General features: G+C 42.2%; 1 protein-coding gene across 1 annotated transcript in view; it reads right to left on the bottom strand.

Moving 5' to 3' along the window:
* LOC135502522 (uncharacterized) overlaps positions 1-24,928 on the bottom strand; it is an 89,839-nt gene that overhangs the window by 13,995 nt on the left and 50,916 nt on the right. The window contains exons 3-6 of the mRNA XM_064795440.1: positions 24,140-24,469; positions 23,461-23,594; positions 22,634-22,832; positions 19,582-19,730 (exon numbers count right to left, since the gene is read on the bottom strand). Of these exons, the coding sequence (XP_064651510.1) occupies positions 19,582-19,730; positions 22,634-22,832; positions 23,461-23,594; positions 24,140-24,469 (812 nt within the window). The remainder of the gene's footprint in view (positions 1-19,581; positions 19,731-22,633; positions 22,833-23,460; positions 23,595-24,139; positions 24,470-24,928) is intronic.

Raw genomic sequence — 24,928 nt, 5'->3', positions numbered from 1 at the left:
CAGCTAAGGGCCGCAGTCTAAGGGAGGACCTAGCTACAATGTAGGCTGGGGAACAGCTTGTTCTATATCTCATGAACTGATAGAAGACGTTAAGGATGACGTAACGCTTGAGTTGATTACTTCGAAAAATCCCGACGATGTCGTGAATTCGCAAAATCGTCGACTCAAATTGATTTCCAACATGTCAAGGTGATTATGTAACAAAGGACTACCATGAAAATGGCGCAGAAGGGGAAAAAGGTATTTCAACAGTCAGAGTCTGGATTGCACGAGTCTAGAATGCATGTACGAGTTTTTCCTCTTTTGATTAAGAGATCATATACTGTATATTACATGGCGCAACCTCCTAGGTCATGCGTTAATTTGTTTTACACATTTTTACACATTTTTCGTCAAACTCGAGTCAAAATAGAAGACACCTGACTTACCTTTTGAAAACTTGCAGTGAACCTATTTCGACGCTTCTCATTATTCTTACCGGACAATCTAGAGCATTCAACACCCACATTCGAATCCGAAAGTTTATCAACCCAGGCTCTCCAAAAAGCAAGCCGGAAAATATGAAGATAATTTTGAGGCTAGGCACGCACACAATCCAGAGATGAATAAATGTTAAAAGAACATTCTCAAGATCAAATTGGATGACCGAGTCTCAAAAGCTGATTTATAGAGGAGATTTAGACAAGAGAGAGGGTAGAGGCCAAGTGCTGATGAGAAAGAAGATTGCGATGGACTCTTATCTGGCCGCTGGCCGAAGTTAGAGTGAATTTGGCCCTTTACCTCAATTTTCACATCAACGTAGTGGCATGCAAAAAAGCGTATCCCCACCTTGGGTGAGGAACACTCTCCGGAAAATAACTCTTCCAATTGCTGGGCTCAAGCAGATAAGATTTTATGTTCTCATTCGAGTGAGTGGTTCATGAAGTCGTTCAGCCGGCAACAGGCCGTTGTCAGGCAAATTTTCTCACCACGAGGACGTCATTATTGGCTATCATTACATTTGACGGCATTATTGTCTACCGATTTGGCCGGTTCGGAAAATGCTTGGTTTCTAATTTTCTTCTGCAAACGACTACATGACTCAAAGCCGCATAGTTCGGGAGCCAAGGGGTAGAACTTGGAAATGCCGGATGATTTTTTTTTCATTACTATTTTTAATAGTTGACAGGAGAAAGAGAGAGGATATTAACAGATCAGTATGTAGTACTATTTGGACTGTCTTGTGCAGTCAGTACATTCTCCTCATTTCTGTTTGGGTTAGTTAGGAGGGTTAAAGAAAGTTGTTAGGTAAAAAAAAGCAAAGATTTTGTTAACCAAACGAGAAGTTGGTACATTTCATATACATAGTTAGACAATTAGATAATGACTTTATGACCTCTACTGATAAATACAGCCCTATCCAAGCACTCCTGAACTAATATAATGCAAGGTACGTACATTTAGGCTGCGGCACCTCTCCAGGGAGTGGTTTTGCATGGAGTGAATAACAATTGGTTGGCTTTTGTTGATATTGATTTTGAGGTCTAGATATTGAAAAATCTATTAAAAGCGGTTAGAAAAAAAACATTGTCTGCTAAAAAAAAAAGACGTTACGTAATTAAGTGTTAGAGGGAATTTCTGAAACAAAAGTGATAAAATCTAAAATGGTAGATTGTAAAACCCAGATGTGAAAAATTAGAAGTTCCAGATCAATTCTTCTGCATCATTGATGGTGCAGAAAGCGCCATTCCTGCACCACATATTGTCAAATACCATGATTTCATCCTCTAGTTTGTAATAGAGGTAGTCTATGTTGATACGGTATTTTAGAAATGATCTAAATATCTCTAGCGGATCGGTGGCTCCTTCACCAAAGATTTTATGCACAAGTGCCTTGTAGGCTGCTGCTTGGGCGGTGACAAAAATGTAATTGATGTACCTGTTTGCGAGAGAGGTGAGGGGTAATAAAGATATATAGTCCTTTATCGAGAAAGAGTATTCGTTGTTGACTTTCAGCACTAAGCTTGCTACGCATTGAGCTAGAGGGGTAAGATGATGACATTGTACAAAGGAATGTAGTAGGTCGTCGTGACTCCCACAAAACAGACAATGGGGGTTGTTTACAAAACCTGCGTTATATCTGAACAAACCAGTGGGCATTGCACCATGTAGAAGTATAAAATGAATAAACGCGTGGTCGTCCTTGATAGGCTTTGAAAACGTAGATGTGAAGATGGGAGCAACATCAGACCCGGCCAAAAAATCATCCCACCTGTGACCAGGCCTTCTGAAATACTTCTCCTGATAGGCATTCAGACAGAGGACATTATATGCCTGCTTGACTGTTATGGAGGCGAAGGGGAGGTTGTCCCCGTTTTGGGAGACATCATCACCCTTCTCATGAATCCTTGGAACTGCAACCAGAACATCCCTCAGCTGAGGCCTATCAAAGGAGCTAACATTTGAAGTTGGAGATGCGAGAAAAGCTACCCATTTCCTAGGAAGGGACTCAACTAGGGCCTTTAGCTCCTTTGAAAGGAGTCGTTTGGAGTTGTCAGGTACAGCTCGATGAATTTCATCAATATTCCTGAAGGACAGATCCGACTGGAGAAGATGTCTAAGTAAAGTTACACCAGCCTTGGCTAAGAGCGAGTTTACTGGAGAGAAGTTAGGGAGAATATCCGGGTTAAAGAAGACTGGTTCGGAGATAATTTGTTCGAGGGTTAGAGTGTCAGGTTCACGAATTATGGAGATCTGGGAGATGGTACGAATTGACTCCGAATAGAACCTTGGGAGAGTGCGGATGATCTCGTTTGGAAAACGAGCAACTAGAAACTCCTGGGTATAGTTGAGGCCTAGAAGACTCTTGAGGTAATAGAGAGCAACAGCGTAGCAGGGATGACCCCTTTCCCCGTAAAGGACGTATCTGAGGAACCGTAGTCGGAAAGCTCTGATTTTGCATTTGACATTGCCAAGCGCAAGGCCACCATCGGAAACTGGTAAAGACAAAATTTCCGAAGGTATCCAGTGTTTGTTGTTGGTCCAGAAAAAATCTAGCATGAGTCGCTGAACATCAGCCACCAATGTAGCCGGGGGTGTAATGACTTGAAGCTTGTATACAAGTGTCGACAGAACAAGACTGTTAATAAGCAACACCTTGCCTCTTTCAGACAAGCAGTTAAGGACAGGCGTCCATGCCCCAAATTTCACCTTGAGCTTCTCCATGGTGTTATCCCAGTTTTGTTTTTCAAACAACGTTTCGTTGCCAAGAAAGATTCCGAGACTTCTCACGCCCTTGTTGTTCCACAACAACCCGAGTGGTCGATCAGGTCTATTCCGCCACGCACCGGACCATAGACCTGTGGATTTTGTATAGTTGACCTTGGACGAACTGGCCCTCTCATAAGTGCTGATACAGTTTTTTAAAGCCACGAACCCTGGATTGGATGTAATAAAGACATTTAAGTCATCAGCATACGCACTCTGTTTAGTAGGTGGTAAATCCGTATCTGGAAAAGACAACCCTTGTATATCAGGATTCATCCGAATGTTATTGAGAAGAGGCTCAATTGCAATAGCATAGAGCGACCCCGACAATGGACAACCTTGTCGAATTCCACGAGTGAATCCAAAAGGAGCACCAAGAGATCGATTGATTTTCAAAATACACTCAGCATCAACGTATAGAAGTTTGATACAGGATATGTAGAACTCTCCGAAACCAAGAGTCCGGAGGACACGAAAGAGCCAATCATGATCAATCCGATCAAACGCTTTTTCCTGGTCAATGGAAACAACTGCAAGATCTAGGTTGTTCTTGTTGTAGTAGAAAAGCGTATCTCGTAGAAGCGATATGTTATTGAGAATTGACCTATTTGGAACCGTATACGACTGGTCAGGGTGAATGACCTCCGGTAGGCAGTGTTTTAAACGGTTTGATAAGGCCTTTGTGAAGAGTTTATAATCACAACACAGAAGTGATACAGGACGCCAATTTTTTAGGCAACTGAGGTCCCCTTTCTTAGGCAAAAGTGTAACAACTGAGCGTCTACACGATATAGGTAGCTCGCTTTTTGCGACAGCATAGGTGAAAACATCTAGTAAGTCAGGACCTAGTATGCTCCAAAACGTTTTATAAAACTCAAAAGGTAGACCGTCTATACCTGGGGATTTATTACTCGAGCTGGTTGACAAAGCTTCCGTGAGATCATCGAGCGTTAAGGGACTATCACAAGAGTTCCTGAGGTCTTCGGATAGTGTTGGTAGATCACGAAGCAAATGATCCTGAGCATCGGAATCAGTTGGCTCCTTTGCGAAGAGATTGGAGTAGAAATCTTTTGCCATATCCCGTATGTCGTTGGGGTCAGTGACCACTTCTCCAGATTCCTTCCTCAGGTTAGAAATTGTCCTGTTTATGCCCTTCTTCTTTTCAAAGCTAAAGAAATAAGACGTTGACGCGTTAAAATGATGCAAGAACTGGAAACGTGACCGGACACATGCTCCGCGAATTTTCCTTTCCTTCAAAGTCTGAAGTAGCTGCTTTTTCTCCTCAAGCTCAGCTGTATCGGCCAAGTCAAGTGGCTTGGGAAGCAAGTCCAACCTATGAATCCCTTGATTTAGTTTGTTCTCCTCAGCAGCGGCTATTCTGTTCTTCCTTATGGAATGTTGCTTAGAGATCAACCTGAGCCGATTCTTTCCAATTTCCCACCAAAGAGAGAGAGAGTCATACTGGGTTTTGCAGGCTTGCCAAGATGTCCAAAAATCACGAACTTCCCTGCCATATGCAGTCTCAGAGAGGATATCAGTGTTCAGACACCAGTGTGGTGAAGGAATTGACGTTTTGTTTGGTAACTGGATAAGAAGTTTTACCGGTGAGTGATCAGACCTGAAAGCTTTCAGGGTCTCCACTTGAGAAACGTGATTTGCAATGTAGTCTGAAACATAGAAACGATCAAGCCTCGCTGCGGAATTCCTTAGGTTCGTGCGACAGGACCATGTGAATTCAATCTTATCTGGATTTTTTGAACGCCAAATGTCAATTAGCTCATGCTTATCGATGACGTCTCTCAAAGCATGACTCGAAGCAACGTTGGTTTCCTTGCCGCTCAGTCGGTCAAAACTAGGCGTAAGGGTACAGTTATAATCACCACCCACAATGAAAGGATCATCGTTGTCTATGGAAGCGAGGTATGTACCAATTGTTTTATAAAACGCTATACGATCAGCCCCATTGTTGGGCGCGTAAACATTTAGGAAGTTGAGACCGTGTCCTTTGAAGGTACCGTGGATATGAATGCACCTACTAGCTACGGGATAATTGACCGAAACATCATACCCTAGCATCCTGGAAGAGAAGAGAATGGCTACTCCTCTAGCATTTATGGTTCCGTGAGAAAAATGAATAGTGCCACCCCAAGCAACGTTCTAAAATGCCTCATCTGCTGAGGAAGCGTGCGTTTCTTGTAAGAAGTAAACATCCGATTTGAGCAATTTTAAGAAGCTAAGGGTTTCTGCACGTTTTAATGAATCGTGGCAACCATTAACATTAGCCGAAATAACGGACAGAGACATAATCAAGACAACAACCAAACAAGCCATTGGAAGATACGTAGGTAGATAGAAAGTTAGGATTTATTCAGATGGTCGACAAGTCTTGTTATCTTCCTTTGGTCCCCCAACGAAAGTTTGTTTGTACTTCTGTAGTTGCGAAGACTTCTCTGCAGCTTCCCGACATCATTAGTTGACTCTTTAGCCTTTAGCAGGGGCTTTGGAGAACCTTTAACGTATTTTAGAAACTCGATGACCCTCCTGTTCGAGAAGAGATCTCCTGATTCGTTTGCTTTTATGATGGCAAATGGGTCAGACTGTACATCTGAAGCTTGAGACATGTTGTCGAATGAGACGGATATCTGGGACATTGTGTCAAAGGAGCGATCCAGATCCATAGCTGATCCATCCTCCGCATCATCATTCCCAAGCTCCGCAATGGGTTCATCAGGAGGTTGTGCGTTTGTTACAGATATAGTTTTTTCAATACGTGGGACCTTGCGCGAGATCGAGTCACTATTGTGCGGTGACGTTGATGGGGTAGGCGACAAAGACCTAGCACGCGACTTTCTAGTTGCTGGCTTGGATGGAAGGCACGCTTGATGACTGTCGTTCTTTGTCGGAACTGAATCACTCTCAGCAGCATTTCCAGATACGTAAGGGGCCGTTAGAGAGAAGTTCAAGCCATCGAGAGTGAACGGCAAGCCCGTATCCACAAGAGTATCGACTGAGGGCGTGTCAACTGGTTGATGGGGCTGTGCATTGCCAACAAGAGGGTTGAAACTGTCTATTTGAGAGGTTTCCATAGGATCTTGCAGAGAATCCGTATTCAAACCTAGGCGTGGTTGAGTGTCATCTTGAGAGGAATCTAGATTTTGACGGTCAGTGCTGGCCTTTGGGTCCACAACAACACTCCTGATTGATTTTGAAACATAGTCTCCAACGGACTCCTGCGCTGCAGGTCCTGCGACAGTGGGAATGGCTGGGGTGCTTGTTTTTGGATCATTTGTCGAAGCCAACAAAGCGGCTTGTGCTTTTCCTGCGACAGGAGGAGCCACAGTAGTTGAATTTGCTTTTGAACGACAACGACGCGTAGGATGGCCGATTTTCTTACACATATCGCACCGTAGATTGTTATCTGTTGACAAGTAGACCTTGACCAGGTCAGGACCAGACGGAACCATCAGAGTATACGGCAGCTCTGCCCCGGGATCGAGACTTATCCTAGTTTGTCTACGAAAAGACTTGATGTGACTTAGGCCCTTTTGCCTGGTACCAAGAGGGATGTAACGGATGTTATTGGTTACTGTTCCGAATTGACGAAGCTGCATTATTATGGCATCGTTGGGCAGAAAGGGTGGTACCCCGGAAATAATGAGGTTGGTAGTCGGCTTTCCAACCGGATGAACGTCTAAGAAGTGTCCATTCACAGTCAATCCATGAGCAGTAACAATATTCGCAAAAGTCATAGACGTGAAGAAAACCTTCGCTTTTCTCTCACATTTAGAAGCAGCGACAATATTCTCTGCTCCGACAATTTTAGCTATTGGGAGAAAGTAATCGTCCAAGGTAGCGTCATCAATAAACCTGCATTGTATTCCGTGTTCTCGGCTCATACCCCAGAAAAGGTCCTCTTTTATCAATTGACTCATTGGATTATCCAATACCTCTGCAAATGATTTGCTGCTATTGATTGGTGATCTAGGCCCGTCTGCACTACCAGTGCCTGACGTATGTGTGGGCCTATTGCATGGTGTAGTGTATGCCTTGCTAGGCCCAGGAACCTGAGAATCCTGCATGATTTTGAAAACCAAAGTTCCCAAAAGCCCACAAAGGCCACAAAAAGTGACCAAAACTTACCAGCCAGAAGCTAGCCTGAATATTAACGAAAACAAAGAACCAAAAATCGAAAAGAAACGTGAAACCTAAATAAGCGAAAACTGTGAAAGTATCGGAGACCGACATGAAACGTGACCTCCCCCTACGAGAGAGAAAGAGAGAGAGAGGATATTAACAGATCAGTATGTAGTACTATTTGGACTGTCTTGTGCAGTCAGTACATTCTCCTCATTTCTGTTTGGGTTAGTTAGGAGGGTTAAAGAAAGTTTTTAGGTAAAAAAAAGCAAAGATTTTGTTAACCAAACGAGAAGTTGGTACATTTCATATACATAGTTAGACAATTAGATAATGACTTTATGACCTCTACTGATAAATACAGCCCTAAGCACTCCTGAACTAATATAATGCAAGGTACGTACATTTAGGCTGCGGCACCTCTCCAGGGAGTGGTTTTGCATGGAGTGAATAACAATTGGTTGGCTTTTGTTGATATTGATTTTGAGGTCTAGTTATTGAAAAGTCTATTAAAAGCGGTTAGAAAAAGACATTGTCTGCTAAAAAAAAAGACGTTACGTAATTAAGTGTTAGAGGGAATTTTCTGAAACAAAAGTGATAAAATCTAAAATGGTAGATTGTAAAACCCAGATGTGAAAAATTAGAAGTTCCAGATCAATTCTTCTGCATCATTGATGGTGCAGAAAGCGCCATTCCTGCACCACATATTGTCAAATACCATGATTTCATCCTCTAGTTTGTAATAGAGGTAGTCTATGTTGATACGGTATTTTAGAAATGATCTAAATATCTCTAGCGGATCGGTGGCTCCTTCACCAAAGATTTTATGCACAAGTGCCTTGTAGGCTGCTGCTTGGGCGGTGACAAAAATGTAATTGATGTACCTGTTTGCGAGAGAGGTGAGGGGTAATAAAGATATATAGTCTTTTATCGAGAAAGAGTATTCGTTGTTGACTTTCAGCACTAAGCTTGCTACGCATTGAGCTAGAGGGGTAAGATGATGACATTGTACAAAGGAATGTAGTAGGTCGTCGTGACTCCCACAAAACAGACAATGGGGGTTGTTTACAAAACCTGCGTTATATCTGAACAAACCAGTGGGCATTGCACCATGTAGAAGTCTAAAATGAATAAACGCGTGGTCGTCCTTGATAGGCTTTGAAAACGTAGAGGTGAAGATGGGAGCAACATCAGACCCGGCCAAAAAATCATCCCACCTGTGACCAGGCCTTCTGAAATACTTCTCCTGATAGGCATTCAGACAGAGGACATTATATGCCTGCTTGACTGTTATGGAGGCGAAGGGGAGGTTGTCCCCGTTTAGGGAGACATCATCACCCTTCTCATGAATCCTTGGAACTGCAACCAGAACTTCCCTCAGCTGAGGCTTATCAAAGGAGCTAACATTTGAAGTTGGAGATGCGAGAAAATCTACCCATTTCCTAGGAAGGGACTCAACTAGGGCCTTTAGCTCCTTTGAAAGGAGTCGTTTGGAGTTGTCAGGTACAGCTCGATGAATTTCATCAATATTCCTGAAGGACAGATCCGACTGGAGAAGATGTCTAAGTAAAGTTACACCAGCCTTGGCTAAGAGCGAGTTTACTGGAGAGAAGTTAGGGAGAATATCCGGGTTAAAGAAGACTGGTTCGGAGATAATTTGTTCGAGGGTTAGAGTGTCAGGTTCACGAATTATGGAGATCTGGGAGATGGTACGAATTGACTCCGAATAGAACCTTGGGAGAGTGCGGATGATCTCGTTTGGAAAACGAGCAACTAGAAATTCCTGGGTATAGTTGAGGCCTAGAAGACTCTTGAGGTAGTAGAGAGCAACAGCGTAGCAGGGATGACCCCTTTCCCCGTAAAGGACGTATCTGAGGAACCGTAGTCGGAAAGCTCTGATTTTGCATTTGACATTGCCAAGCGCAAGGCCACCATCGTAAACTGGTAAAGACAAAATTTCCGAAGGTATCCAGTGTTTGTTGTTGGTCCAGAAAAAATCTAGCATGAGTCGCTGAACATCAGCCACCAATGTAGCCGGGGGTGTAATGACTTGAAGCTTGTATACAAGTGTCGACAGAACAAGACTGTTAATAAGCAACACCTTGCCTCTTTCAGACAAGCAGTTAAGGACAGGCGTCCATGCCCCAAATTTCACCTTGAGCTTCTCCATGGTGTTATCCCAGTTTTGTTTTTCAAACAACGTTTCGTTGCCAAGAAAGATTCCGAGACTTCTCACGCCCTTGTTGTTCCACAACAACCCGAGTGGTCGATCAGGTCTATTCCGCCACGCACCGGACCATAGACCTGTGGATTTTGTATAGTTGACCTTGGACGAACTGGCCCTCTCATAAGTGCTGATACAGTTTTTTAAAGCCACGAACCCTGGATTGGATGTAATAAAGACATTTAAGTCATCAGCATACGCACTCTGTTTAGTAGGTGGTAAATCCGTATCTGGAAAAGACAACCCTTGTATATCAGGATTCATCCGAATGTTATTGAGAAGAGGCTCAATTGCAATAGCATAGAGCGACCCCGACAATGGACAACCTTGTCGAATTCCACGAGTGAATCCAAAAGGAGCACCAAGAGATCGATTGATTTTCAAAATACACTCAGCATCAACGTATAGAAGTTTGATACAGGATATGTAGAACTCTCCGAAACCAAGAGTCCGGAGGACACGAAAGAGCCAATCATGATCAATCCGATCAAACGCTTTTTCCTGGTCAATGGAAACAACTGCAAGATCTAGGTTGTTCTTGTTGTAGTAGAAAAGCGTATCTCGTAGAAGCGATATGTTATTGAGAATTGACCTATTTGGAACCGTATACGACTGGTCAGGGTGAATGACCTCCGGTAGGCAGTGTTTTAAACGGTTTGATAAGGCCTTTGTGAAGAGTTTATAATCACAACACAGAAGTGATACAGGACGCCAATGTTTTAGGCAACTGAGGTCCCCTTTCTTAGGCAAAAGTGTAACAACTGAGCGTCTACACGATATAGGTAGCTCGCTTTTTGCGACAGCATAGGTGAAAACATCTAGTAAGTCAGGACCTAGTATGCTCCAAAACGTTTTATAAAACTCAAAAGGTAGACCGTCTATACCTGGGGATTTATTACTCGAGCTGGTTGACAAAGCTTCCGTGAGATCATCGAGCGTTAAGGGACTATCACAAGAGTTCCTGAGGTCTTCGGATAGTGTTGGTAGATCACGAAGCAAATGATCCCGAGCATCGGAATCAGTTGGCTCCTTTGCGAAGAGATTGGAGTAGAAATCTTTTGCCATATCCCGTATGTCGTTGGGGTCAGTGACCACTTTTCCAGATTCCTTCCTCAGGTTAGAAATTGTCCTGTTTATGCCCTTCTTCTTTTCAAAGCTAAAGAAATAAGACGTTGACGCGTTAAAATGATGCAAGAACTGGAAACGTGACCGGACACATGCTCCGCGAATTTTCCTTTCCTTCAAAGTCTGAAGTAGCTGCTTTTTCTCCTCAAGCTCAGCTGTATCGGCCAAGTCAAGTGGCTTGGGAAGCAAGTCCAACCTATGAATCCCTTGATTTAGTTTGTTCTCCTCAGCAGCGGCTATTCTGTTCTTCCTTATGGAATGTTGCTTAGAGATCAACCTGAGCCGATTCTTTCCAATTTCCCACCAAAGAGAGAGAGAGTCATACTGGGTTTTGCAAGCTTGCCAAGATGTCCAAAAATCACGAACTTCCCTGCCATATGCAGTCTCAGAGAGGATATCAGTGTTCAGACACCAGTGTGGTGAAGGAATTGACGTTTTGTTTGGTAACTGGATAAGAAGTTTTACCGGTGAGTGATCAGACCTGAAAGCTTTCAGGGTCTCCACTTGAGAAACGTGATTTGCAATGTAGTCTGAAACATAGAAACGATCAAGCCTCGCTGCGGAATTCCTTAGGTTCGTGCGACAGGACCATGTGAATTCAATCTTATCTGGATTTTTTTGAACGCCAAATGTCAATTAGCTCATGCTTATCGATGACGTCTCTCAAAGCATGACTCGAAGCAACGTTGGTTTCCTTGCCGCTCAGTCGGTCAAAACTAGGCGTAAGGGTACAGTTATAATCACCACCCACAATGAAAGGATCATCGTTGTCTATGGAAGCGAGGTATGTACCAATTGTTTTATAAAACGCTATACGATTAGCCCCATTGTTGGGCGCGTAAACATTTAGGAAGTTGAGACCGTGTCCTTTGAAGGTACCGTGGATATGAATGCACCTACTAGCTACGGGATAATTGACCGAAACATCATACCCTAGCATCCTGGAAGAGAAGAGAATGGCTACTCCTCTAGCATTTATGGTTCCGTGAGAAAAATGAATAGTGCCACCCCAAGCAACGTTCCAAAATGCCTCATCTGCTGAGGAAGCGTGCGTTTCTTGTAAGAAGTAAACATCCGATTTGAGCAATTTTAAGAAGCTAAGGGTTTCTGCACGTTTTAATGAATCGTGGCAACCATTAACATTAGCCGAAATAACGGACAGAGACATAATCAAGACAACCACCAAACAAGCCATTGGAAGATACGTAGGTAGACAGAAAGTTAGGATTTATTCAGATGGTCGACAAGTCTTGTTATCTTCCTTTGGTCCCCCAACGAAAGTTTGTTTGTACTTCTGTAGTTGCGAAGACTTCTCTGCAGCTTCCCGACATCATTAGTAAACTCTTTAGCCTTTAGCAGGGGCTTTGGAGAACCTTTAACGTATTTTAGAAACTCGATGACCCTCCTGTTCGAGAAGAGATCTCCTGATTCGTTTGCTTTTATGATGGCAAATGGGTCAGACTGTACATCTGAAGCTTGAGACATGTTGTCGAATGAGACGGATATCTGGGAAATTGTGTCAAAGGAGCGATCCAGATCCATAGCTGATCCATCCTCCGCATCATCATTCCCAAGCTCCGCAATGGGTTCATCAGGAGGTTGTGCGTTTGTTGCAGATATAGTTTTTTCAATACGTGGGACCTTGCGCGAGGCCGAGTCACTATTGTGCGGTGACGTTGATGGGGTAGGCGACAAAGACCTAGCACGCGACTTTCTAGTTGCTGGCTTGGATGGAAGGCACGCTTGATGACTGTCGTTCTTTGTCGGAACTGAATCACTCTCAGCAGCATTTCCAGATACGTAAGGGGCCGTTAGAGAGAAGTTCAAGCCATCGAGAGTGAACGGCAAGCCCGTATCCACAAGAGTATCGACTGAGGGCGTGTCAACTGGTTGATGGGGCTGTGCATTGCCAACAAGAGGGTTGAAACTGTCTATTTGAGAGGTGTCCATAGGATATTGCAGAGAATCCGTATTCAAACCTAGGCGTGGTTGAGTGTCATCTTGAGAGGAATCTAGATTTTGACGGTCAGTGCTGGCCTTTGGGTCCACAACAACACTCCTGATTGATTTTGAAACATAGTCTCCAACGGACTCCTGCGCTGCAGGTCCTGCGACAGTGGGAATGGCTGGGGTGCTTGTTTTTGGATCATTTGTCGAAGCCAACAAAGCGGCTTGTGCTTTTCCTGCGACAGGAGGAGCCACAGTAGTTGAATTTGCTTTTGAACGACAACGACGCGTAGGATGGCCGATTTTCTTACACATATCGCACCGTAGATTGTTATCTGTTGACAAGTAGACCTTGACCAGGTCAGGACCAGACGGAACCATCAGAGTATTCGGTAGCTCTGCCCCGGGATCGAGACTTATCCTAGTTTGTCTACGAAAAGACTTGATGTGACTTAGGCCCTTTTGCCTGGTACCAAGAGGGATGTAACGGATGTTATTGGTTACTGTTCCGAATTGACGAAGCTGCATTATTATGGCATCGTTGGGCAGAAAGGGTGGTACCCCGGAAATAATGAGGTTGGTAGTCGGCTTTCCAACCGGATGAACGTCTAAGAAGTGTCCATTCACAGTCAACCCATGAGCAGTAACAATATTCGCAAAAGTCATAGACGTGAAGAAAACCTTCGCTTTTCTCTCACATTTAGAAGCAGCGACAATATTCTCTGCTCCGACAATATTAGCTATTGGGAGCAAGTAATCGTCCAAGGTAGCGTCATCAATAAACCTGCATTGTATTCCGTGTTCTCGGCTCATACCCCAGAAAAGGTCCTCTTTTATCAATTGACTCATTGGATTATCCAATACCTCTGCAAATGATTTGCTGCTATTGATTGGTGATCTAGGCCCGTCTGCACTACCAGTGCCTGACGTATGTGTGGGCCTATTGCATGGTGTAGTGTATGCCTTGCTAGGCCCAGGAACCTGAGAATCCTGCATGATTTTGAAAACCAAAGTTCCCAAAAGCCCACAAAGGCCACAAAAAGTGACCAAAACTTACCAGCCAGAAGCTAGCCTGAATATTAACGAAAACAAAGAACCAAAAAGCGAAAAGAAACGTGAAACCTAAATAAGCGAAAACTGTGAAAGTATCGGAGACCGACATGAAACGTGACCTCCCCCTACGAGAGAGAGAGAGAGAGAGAGAGAGAGAGAGAAAGAGGCACCTGAATGTAGATTTGTAAGTGGATTGGAGATATGCATATGAATAGATGTTAAAGGAACATTTTCAAGATCAAATTGAATGACCGAGTCTCAAATGCTAATTTATGGAGGAAAATTTGACAAAGGGGGATAAAATCTAAGTGCTGATGAGAAGGCAGCTTGCAATTGACTATTATCTGCCCCTCTGGCCAAAGTTAGAGTCACCTGGCCGATAACCACAATTTGCACTTAAACAGAGTGACATGCAAGAAAGTGTATCCCACCTTGTCTCTGGAGAATAACTTCCAAGAGCATTGCGTTATACGTTCTCAATGAGTGAATGGGTCATGTAGTTAGTCAGCCGGCGACGGGCCGTTTTCAGGCAACTTATCTAGGTATGATGACGTTATTTTTTTGCATTTTTTTAAACATGTTTTTGGCGGCAATATGATTGGCTGGTTTGGAAAATGTTTTCCTGCAAACCACCATTCATGAGCTGCATACGAAGTCCGGGAGCCAAGGGGTTGAAGCTGGACATGAGGGTGACCTTTCTTCATCACTGTGTTGAATACTCATCAATATTCAAGAGAGTGCCCGTTGATATGCCTTGAGCAATATGAATGAATGAATGAATGAATGAAATTATCTTTTGTATAGCGCCTTTCCCACTGAATACAATGTTCAAAAGCACTCACACTCCAAAATGCTCGCGGAAGAGGAAAGTTTTCAAGTTTTTTTGGAAGGTGATGGAGTCAGTTTCTTTCCCCAGGTCATGGCCTAGTGAGTTCCATATTCGAGGGGCATGCACTGAGAATGCCCTTGCCCCGAATGTTACCAGCCGGAATGGACGCTCGATAAGAAGATGCTGTGCCTCAGAACGGAGTGATCGGGCGGTAGTGTACGGACAAATAAGTTCGTTGATGTAGAGAGGCGCCAGGCCGTTCACAGCCTTGAATGTGAACACCATCAATTTAAACTCAATCCGTTTCCGAACTGGCAACCAGTGTAGTTGCATTAGGATCGGGGTGTGTTGCCATGGTTTGGTCCCGGTGACCATACGCGCAGCACGGTTCTGGATAAGTTGTAATCTATCCAGTGACGATTCGGCAATTTCCGCAAGGGTACTATTGCAATAGTCGAGTCTGGTTAGAACTAGGACTTGGGTTAGTAGTTTTGTTGCATCCTTTGTGAGCTGCTTTCTTATGATCCCAATGTTGCGGAGGTGGAAGGAGGCTGAACTAACAACACTCCTGACGTGAGCATCCATCAATAGACAAGGCAGAGTCGAATAGAACACCAATATTTCGTATTGGCACTTTTGACAGTTAAATGACGTTTCCAGCGACATTAATGGACTGTAAGTCCAATTTCTGAAGCAACTGACGCGTACCAAACAATGATGCTTCTGTCTTGTCAGGGTTTCCCTTAAGGAAATTGTCGTGGAACCACTCATGGATTGCAGTCAACCTTTCCTCTAGCACAGAACACTGACTTTGGATATTAGCCTTTATAAGCACATGGAGAGCCATATAGACTTGTTTATCGTCTGCAAAGCCATGTCGTCTGGCAGGGCTCTTTTTTAGAAGCTCTCCAAGCGGGAGAATGTAAATTAGGAACAGTAACGGCCCGAGAACAGACCCCTGCGGAACATCATAACGAAGCACCTTTGCCAATTAAGTCCGCCATTACTGAAATTCCATGAATTGGCTCGATGAACAAGCACCATAAGGAAACAATATCTAGGTTATTAGGATCTACGAACATTTTAAGCCCACTGTTCGGGCACTGTTCCACACAACTCGGGCAATTATGCAAATGAGGTCGGCCAATACCGAATTACGAAGCCAGGTCGTATTTGAGACCTATGCTACATTTCTCACAGACCCGTAGCGCCGCCTATCCTTTTGTCATAAAACCAGTGAAAATAATAAATTCAAAAAATTATTTTTACTATTCTCAGCCCAAAAAACAATACTTGGTTTGAGTTGTCAAATAATCGCGAACACACCAGACTTTCGAAAATAAGTGGGTCGAACAAAGAGAAAGAGAAGCCGGTCGTCTTGGTCCCGTTGAGACAGTGGGGCACCTGAATGTGGATTAGCTATCATGTGAAGTTCTTCTGCCCTGGAAATCAGAAAGATTTGCTAATTTTTACTGTGAGATAGCTTGTTTTAATTTGTCTTCAGAAACGTACTTCTGCCTTTAGAGTGAGATGAATTAATCCTCTTATACCGAGAATGACATTGTGTATGGTATAACCTAGCGTGCTTAACTGTTCGCTGTCACGGTTGTGTTCATGCAGATGACAGTTTTGGGATCAGATAAACCATTTTGCTATTTATTTGCATACTCTTTCACTTGTACCACTGATGTAGTTGAGAGTAGTGGCAAAGACAGGATTATTGTTACAGCACCGGACTCGTACTCAGAAGGTCACAGGTTCAACTCTTGGAAAGATCATAGCTGTTATTTATTTGCGCTCTTGAGGAGAACACAGAGCTAATTAGCCCTATTTTGTTCTCTCCACCCATAAATCAATGGGACCTGGACGGCAAATATGCCAAAATGGTAATGTGAGACACGAGAATCCATAAAGAACAGTCCATAAGCAACCCAATGGCTTGGAAGAAATGATCAAAAGGACGTTCGAAGGGATATGGGCTGATAAAGCAGCCTGTATTGTCGACTTCGGCACTGTCTCACGAGGATTGGGGTCCTTATTTGAGGGATTGCTGCCCTAAGTCCGCCCGTTGGGATATGACACCATATCGCCCTGGTCAGGATAGGGTTTATGGGCATCTGATTATTCCACTCTAAATGCCCCAAACTGAATCATCTTAAACAAAAAACTAGAGCAGTAATTAAAATTGTCACGTCGGATGAATGCACCGCCCAGGCCCAACGTAACTGGGATATTCATTTTGCCAAACTGCAGACAGATTCAACCAAAATTTATATTTTTCAAAAATTAATTGTTTTCCTCTGAATTTCGGATTTAATACTTCGAATTTGTCGGCCTATCGCTGGTAAAATCTAAAACAGCAGTGAAAATGACATCACCTAGAACTTCTGCAACTTCAACCTTGTAATCAGACAATGCTTTATATTTCATTGTGACAAGACCTATTACATGACCCTCTTCATGATCATGTCATACCTTAACGTGGCATTTTGGAATTTTAGAGCTGTTCTCTTCAGAGGATAACTCTATTAGGTTATCAGGGTCTACGAAAATGTTAAGCCTATTGTTGATGTTTTTAAATGTGTTGAACTCGGGCAATTATGCAAATGATGTCGACCATTAACATATTTTGGAGCCAGGGTGCTTTTCGAGGGAAATTATACCTTTCTCATAGACCAGTAGCGTCATGAAACTAGTAAAGCTATTTGAAAATAATTGTTGAATTAACTATTCTCATTCCCGACGACAATAATGTGTGGTCTGAGTTGTCAAATATTGGCGAACACATAAGATTTGCAAAAATAAGGAGGGTGGATCAAAGAGAAAGAGAAAACTTTGCATCTTAGAGAGAGAGGGGAACCTGGATGTGTATTAGCTACTATGTCAAGTTCTTCAGCCAAGTTCTTCAGGAAGTCAGAAATCAGTAAGATTTGCTCATTTTACAGTGAGATAGCTTGTTTAAATTTGTCTTCAGAAACGTATGTCTGCCTTTAGAGTGAGGTGAGTTAACCCTCTTACCGTGAATGACTTTGTATATGGCATAACCTAGTGTGCCCGGCTATAGAGTTACAGTACATGAAGCAAATGTCCTTATCATTAGCCAGGGGAAGTGGGAATAACTGTTCGCTGACACAGGTCTTCATGCAGATGACAGTTTTGGGATCAGATTAACCATTCTGCTATTTATTTGTGTACTCCTTCACATGTACCAACACCTGTGAGTGGTAGCACAGACAATATTTAGGTTAGAGCACTGTGCTCAATCAGGAGGTCGCGGATTCGACTTTTGAAACATGTGGAATGATCATAGCTGTTTTATCTATATGTTCTTGAACAAAGCACTATGCCCAACTTGGTTCTCTCCACCAATGAGTCAACTGAAACCTTAACCCGGTTGTTCAAAGCCTAGTTAATTAAGCAACCGCCTAAGTTAGGGGGACCGCTAAACTTAGCGGAACCCTAGCGTTCCGCTAAAACTTAGTAGCACCCATTGACAAAACCCTTGAGGTACCGCTAACTTAGCGGTGGCATAGCGGCCGCTAAGCCTAACGGAGCAACATTGGCAGCCTGTTAAGACAACGGTGGTTTAGCGGCCGCAAAACCAGATAGCGGAGATTTACAGCCGGTCCCTGGACGGTAGAGATGACCAAATAGTAATATGACACATGAGAGCTGAATGCCATCCTCAGCTTCAATGCATTTCAATCGTCATTTATCGAGGTAATTCCCTGCGTTGAACCATCTCGACTGTAAAACTACCAGGTTAGTGTAGCTTAAATTCGGAATACAGGCCTATAGCTGGGGTAATTATATATTAAAATAACAGTTGAGCACTCGATCACTATTTGCTTTAAGTTGCACTATATCAAATTTGGAATATTACCTCTGTATTTTGAAATAGCCATAAGAAATCTTCGCTCTCATTAAACTTTTGGGCGCCAATACCGTTACAACTAACCTAGTTTCCTCTTTAAAGGAGTACATACTTGCCTGATATCCTAAGTACGCATTATGAGTATGCTTTACGCCGTGAAATTGTCTTTAAGACTGTACTAACAACCTTAATCGGTGATTAGATGAAACCTAAAGCAAAATGCATGTAGAAATGGGGAGTTTTGAACGACCCAGTTAAAACCTGGGCGGGAAGAAGCGGGATACATGTTAGCAGTTTCGACTCAGATGAATATGTAGCCAATGAGCTGCATAAGCAGTAATCACCAATTTAGTTATTTTTACCACGTTCACCTAGTCTGAATAAAGAATTGTGCCATGCTTGGATCTCTTTAACTCACAATTTGGAATAATATGTTAATACCAAATCTTCCGAAGTCACCAGCTCGATATTTCTCTTCATACTCCAGCACTGCAATATAACTTCTTACGACGCCAGGACATCGTTTTAACACGGTCAATTGGCCAGAGTAGAGTGATGACCCCAGGCTACACCGTGAACCGAAAGCTACACAGCTTTCTCTAATGCTGATTGGACCGCAGCATTATTATCTGACTTGGCAGGAATTTAAGAAAAATCGCAATTCAATCTCGAGCTGGTCAGCAATGAAAATAAAATGTTGATTGTGGCAACAACTTCGGGAAGTTTATTTGCAAAGATAAGAGTTAATATCTGTTTTCTTTTATTCCTTTAAAGTTCCTTAAAAATTTGAAATTTAAAAGTGAATTTCAAAATATACAATCGCGTTTATCGTAGAACTGAAGATAAATTGTCGTTGTGTAGACAGACATGTGCAAAGTTTCAGCAAAAATGCGTGAACGATGACTGCACTACATGTACTGCATTGTGTATATAACTTTATTTTAATTTCCCTGACCCACCACTACTAGTAAACATGAACGCCGTATCCCTTTAAGTGCCCATTCAAGCGATCTTTTCACAGCGGGTGTGATATTCTTATGATTATGACTCAATATGAACTCGACAAGGTAGCTACTGAGCAGTTTATGCAACAGCAAATGGTTAAGAAAAGTGCCAAGAAGCTGCAACAAAAATAACCTGAAAACTCACTTTAAAAACCTGTCGACGATGTCTTTCGCGCACGGCAATGAAGATACTGATTGCTGTGACAAGCAATAGAAATAGTGCCGTTGCCACTATTGGCCAAAAAGCTTTAGCCGTAATGGACTGAGGTGGACTGGGAGTTACTGGCTGGGATACTGGAAAGAACAATAAGTCATTAACAATTTAAGACATCAATATCATTGAAGCTGATACGCATGAATATAAACCCCAGCCGCTCTGGGAGAAAACACAATCACCCGTTCACCATTATTTGAACGACCGTCCGCCATGTTTCAAACACCGTCAGTTAATTATGATATGCCAGCAGCAGTCCTCAGTGGCGCTTCTGTGTTCACTATATTATGTGCACCTGAAGCTTCAAAAAAGAGTGCCACATCATACATGCACCAAAATGAGACTTGCGCCCTCGCGCGATAATTCCCTGAATCAAAAAACTTCCTCGTCCGAAAGGCTGCAATATACTCATGGTTTTTGTACTACTAAAGGACGATACTTAGTACTTTCTCATTGTGTATCTTACTTGTATTTCTTTTGCAGATGTTCTAAAAGGACAATTAATTAAAGGCCACTTTATTCGGGCAAATGGTAAGAATACTGTCCTCTTTTCTATCGGATACGCGGCCTATAAGCCATGGGTCCTCGTTGTCAGGTAATTTAGAATTGCACGCCTTTGTATGTTTATTTTCTCACTGATTGAAATCGATATCTAAATGGGGCGGGTTCGATTCGGGTGCAAACATGAATGACTCCGACATGATGAAAACGCACACGCAGGATCGAATGGTGTACCTTTTGATGTAATGTGTTCCATTTCAGCTTGTTTTAATTGCCAGACGAGTTTACAATATTGGCAAAGTCTATTCATAAGATACATAGTCGAGAAATGAGTAGGACACCATGTGATGATTAACATGGTGGAATTTCAAATAAGGGAACTCTTGCATCTCAGATCAGGGTTGTAACTGTTTAACACCTGGATGATCAATACGATTTTAAGTTGCTGTGCACTGCGTACGGCAATTAATGGGTTTAATATATTTATCTTACCAAGTAACTACCGAGATTTTTCTTAATACAGAAATAGCAAGATAGAAATTACCAATTTCTTGTTAGAAAAATTATTGTCAATTATGTTCTTGCTAAGTTATAGCAAATTAATATCTTACCGATAATTACTTTAATGAAATTGTTTTCTTATGATTTATTGCTACGAAAAAAATTCCAACAATATTTTTCTTATACGATTCTTGCAATTTCAATCTTATCAATATTTATCTTAGTAATAAATTAGTAATATATAACGAATTTAATAAGTAATTTGATTACAATATAATCAATAAGATTCAGATCCCTGGCTAAACGGTTTCTTGATTGTTTTATGACTTGTTGGAGAATCTACCGACCTTGTCCGAGTTTTCTTTTAAACCACGGATTTCAAGAAACCTAATGAAAATCCCAATGTTGAATGGGGAAATGAGGTTATAAGGCCTGAACCAAACACCCAGAGTGAGCTAGCTTCTCTCTGTTCACCATTTGCATATCACGCCTAAGTGTATCGGTGTTAGCCCCTTTATGACCAGAATCATTCAATAACAGAATGACTCTGCCATGATCAAGACCTAATATAGAGAGTTTAATCGCATTGCTTGGGATGCCGAGGGAACAGATAGAGCGGGCGGCGGAATTAAAAAAAACAACAAAATGACGACAGTATAAACATTTTTGCTTAGTACTGCCAGAGTCTTTCAAATATTTGAAAGACTCTGGGACTGCCAAACCGGTGGTGTAAACCGCATCAACAGAATTTGTATATCAAACCTTTATGCATGCAAACCGCATAGACTTTATTTCAAGCTTCTATTTTTTTAGAATAATATATAATTATTGCACGTCAACCCATAGAACAATCAAAATTATTTGTCCGGTAAATACATTATTTCACGAGGCTTTAACCGTTTTAGGTTTCATTAGGGAGTTTTTTTTGTTATTCATGCGCGGCCAAGCCCTAACCGTAGTTCCTAAAATCATTGATTTCTCGGTCCTTACAGTATGTCAGCGTTGATTCAGCAGTTGTTTTGGCAAAGACATGTTTTTTTGGAGTTTCTGAAACCTATAGCGCTACTCAATAGGCGACTAACAAGAAACTACGCATTTATACTGTTGTTGCCGACGTATGTGTACACTGAACTTGGTATGTGCGTCGGCCCCGTGTTGAAATGCCGTCCAGTGCCAGTTGGTGCGTTTTTCGCTGATTTGTGCAAAATTCAACATATCTCAAAAGTTCAATGGTTGACCCTCGATTTTCTTTTGTTTTTTGTGTAGCGTAAGCAACTGTCTTTCATGGGAGAATGGTATCTGTAAGAATTATTCAGGAAGAAATGTATAATATTTGGGGTTTTTCGTGATTGTCCGGCCCAATTGGCAATATTGCCATTTGGGATGGTGAACAGAGCTAGGAGCAAATGCGACGCTTATGATTTATTTAAAGAAATAAAATGCCCGATTTAACATCCTGCAGAATCAGGGGAATCGGGCGTTTCCAGTGATATACGACACAAATGGGTTGTCCTCATGCATTCACTTTGGAAACGCATCTTAAAATAGATGTTACGCCCTGTTAATGGGGCACGTCATCATCGCGTACATTTGGGAAAAACTCCCTAACGAGACCTTAATAATTACGGCGCATTATAATATAAGTCGAGGCGGCACCTGGGCGGCAAGCCACATAACGATGATGACGTCATCAGTAGAATAATGCCATAGAATAGTAAATAAATTTTATCGCATGGCACGTGACGGCGAATGACGCGACGTGATTGGCCCACATAATGAGGTATGATAAAGCGACATATGCCTTTTATGTATTTACGACTCTTGCCCCTGGTGCGGAGAATTTGAGTTGATTTACGTTTAACCTTCAAATAGATATTTCATCCGGCAAGCGAAACTAAAAAAGGTCTACAATGTTCTTGGCTTATGCTTGGCCTCAAAAAATAAACAACGCTATAACGTAAAACTATTGTAAGATGCTTACCATCATTATTGACAGATATTGCCTTTGAAACATTTGGCTCTCCAACAACGTTTTCTGCTGTACACGTAATGTTATATTCTTTCCTCTCCTTATCCATGTCTGTGCTCATTACTAACACTGTGCTCGTAGTCTGTTTCTGGCCCTTCTTGGCCCCTGAGCAGCCAAACCCACTGACCGTTGTTTTGCCATTAAAGGGTTGCTGGAAAATAATTATGGCAATGGTAATGCTAAAGTGTCTATTTCATCTTAATCACTTATACACTACAGTGGAACCCCCTTTTTCGGATACCCCTCTATCAAGGACACCCTCTCTATTCAAAATACTGCACTCGTAGCAAAATGTCGTTTCCTTTTAATGGTACAGTACTTTTTTTCCAGATAATCAGTGTAACTCTCTCAATTAGAGACAGCGTTTCCTAGTGCCAAGGGGTCCTTATGAAGAAGTATTTTGTATATGATTTTATTATTGAACAAGAGTCATTTAAAAACTGCACAGTAGCTTTATTGCTCGAGGAACCACTGTCACTGACTTCATTTGAAAAGGGCAATATAGGCAACAGCTAGGCAGGCAAGATAAAGTTACACAAGGTCACTATTTCACATCTCACATTACGTCGAAATGATTCACGCTTGCATTTGGTGCTGAATTTGAAATGATCACCCAGTGCCCTTACAGTGTATAGTAGTCCCCTGAAGATGGCCAATTTAGCCCCTCTCCTGCCTATAATCCCCCTAGCAGTCTCCTCAAACCAAATATCAATATATCGTTTCAATTGGTGTGGACCTGCTAAAGTCAATACATCGTCCTCTGATATTGCTATACTTACGCCATTTACAAGCCATGAAATCTTGGGTGCTGGAAGTGCACAGTTTGTTGTGCAGGTGAAGTGATTCTGCAAGCGCTGGGGCTGTGCAGCAGAGCTTTTGACGACTTTTTCTTGTGTCACATCTGTTACCGGAACTGGAAATTGACAAGAGAAAATCAGCCTACAAAGTTGAAGTGGAAGCACATGGTTCTCATCAACACTGAGGGCGAAATAGTGTTTCGGAATATTTTTGTCTATAATTTTAGAAAGAATTTAAACAAAGAGTTTGAAATTAAAAAATTACATGATGAAAAACCCATGCAAACTTATTTCTGTCATAATCAGATTAGAAAAAAACTGAAAAAAATGCACAGTCTGAGTCTGGTGCATTAGGTCATGAGATTTCGTATGAAGTATGTATTCGTATTTATATGAGCCGCACTGTACAATGTACTGTAGTTGACTTGGCTACCGCTACTTCAACAACCGGGGCTATATAGCTACTTCAATCATGGTACATTTTTGTAAACCTTTATTTAAATCACGACTTGAGCACGTTCACTAGTTTCAGTGTCATAAGCGCCAAAAGAACCACTCTTGCATCCTATTCATTTGCAATCAACTTTCTTTCTAATTGTTGAGTTCTTAGATTAGGGTGCTCTTATGCCTTTTGTTGGTGTAGCTCCTGATTATAACTTACCCAAAACTTGTAAATCCACAATGTCCATATGTTCGGTATACAGACACCGATATTCCCCATTATCGGCCCATTGGACATCCATTATTGTCATATTATAATACCTAAAAGGGTCCTCAGTGACTGAACATGACATGACATATTTATCCTTTGCAAAAGAAGAACAATCGTCGGTTCTTGTTTTGAATTTTGGCGGGGTTTGCCAGTTTACTGGCACTATTTTATCACGGTCGTATTTCAGTTTACACCACAGCGTGACGTTCTGTCCTTGCTTCACTTCGACTGGTCCTGGCTGCACTGTGACATCATTCTGGTAATAAGCACCGGTCAATGCTGAAAAGAAAATGAAGATTTACTCTCTGGATCTAAGGCGTCAAGTGGTGAATGTCGTTGACTGGTACTGGCTGTACTGTCTTATCGTTCACGGAATAAACACTGGTCGGTGCTGAAAAGATTTACTATCTGGACCTACAATGTGGTACGTCCTATGTGGTACACACATTTAAGGAATTTCTAAGCACAAGTATTTTTCTCATGAAATAGGCTGCTTACAAAAACTAAAATGGTCTAAAATTAAATCAAGTGTGTCAAGGTCACCTAGTCGTTACTTCGCTTGTCGATATATCTTGTATATCTATACCTGGATTGTAGCGGTAGAAAAAGTGCCCAATGAGAGCGCCGCAATCACGCGTTGCAGCATCGTTATCTATATATAACATGCATAAGCACGATTATGCCCATCCTGACTCTCATGCGTTTGCGTCACCACTATCGAGCTCAACAAACCCATGA

Source organism: Lineus longissimus, chromosome 18 (assembly GCF_910592395.1).
Source record: "Lineus longissimus chromosome 18, tnLinLong1.2, whole genome shotgun sequence".
Taxonomy (NCBI): Eukaryota; Metazoa; Nemertea; class Pilidiophora; order Heteronemertea; family Lineidae; genus Lineus; species Lineus longissimus.
The sequence above is the reverse complement of the archived record's forward strand: the minus strand, read 5'-3'. Positions and strand labels throughout refer to the sequence as shown.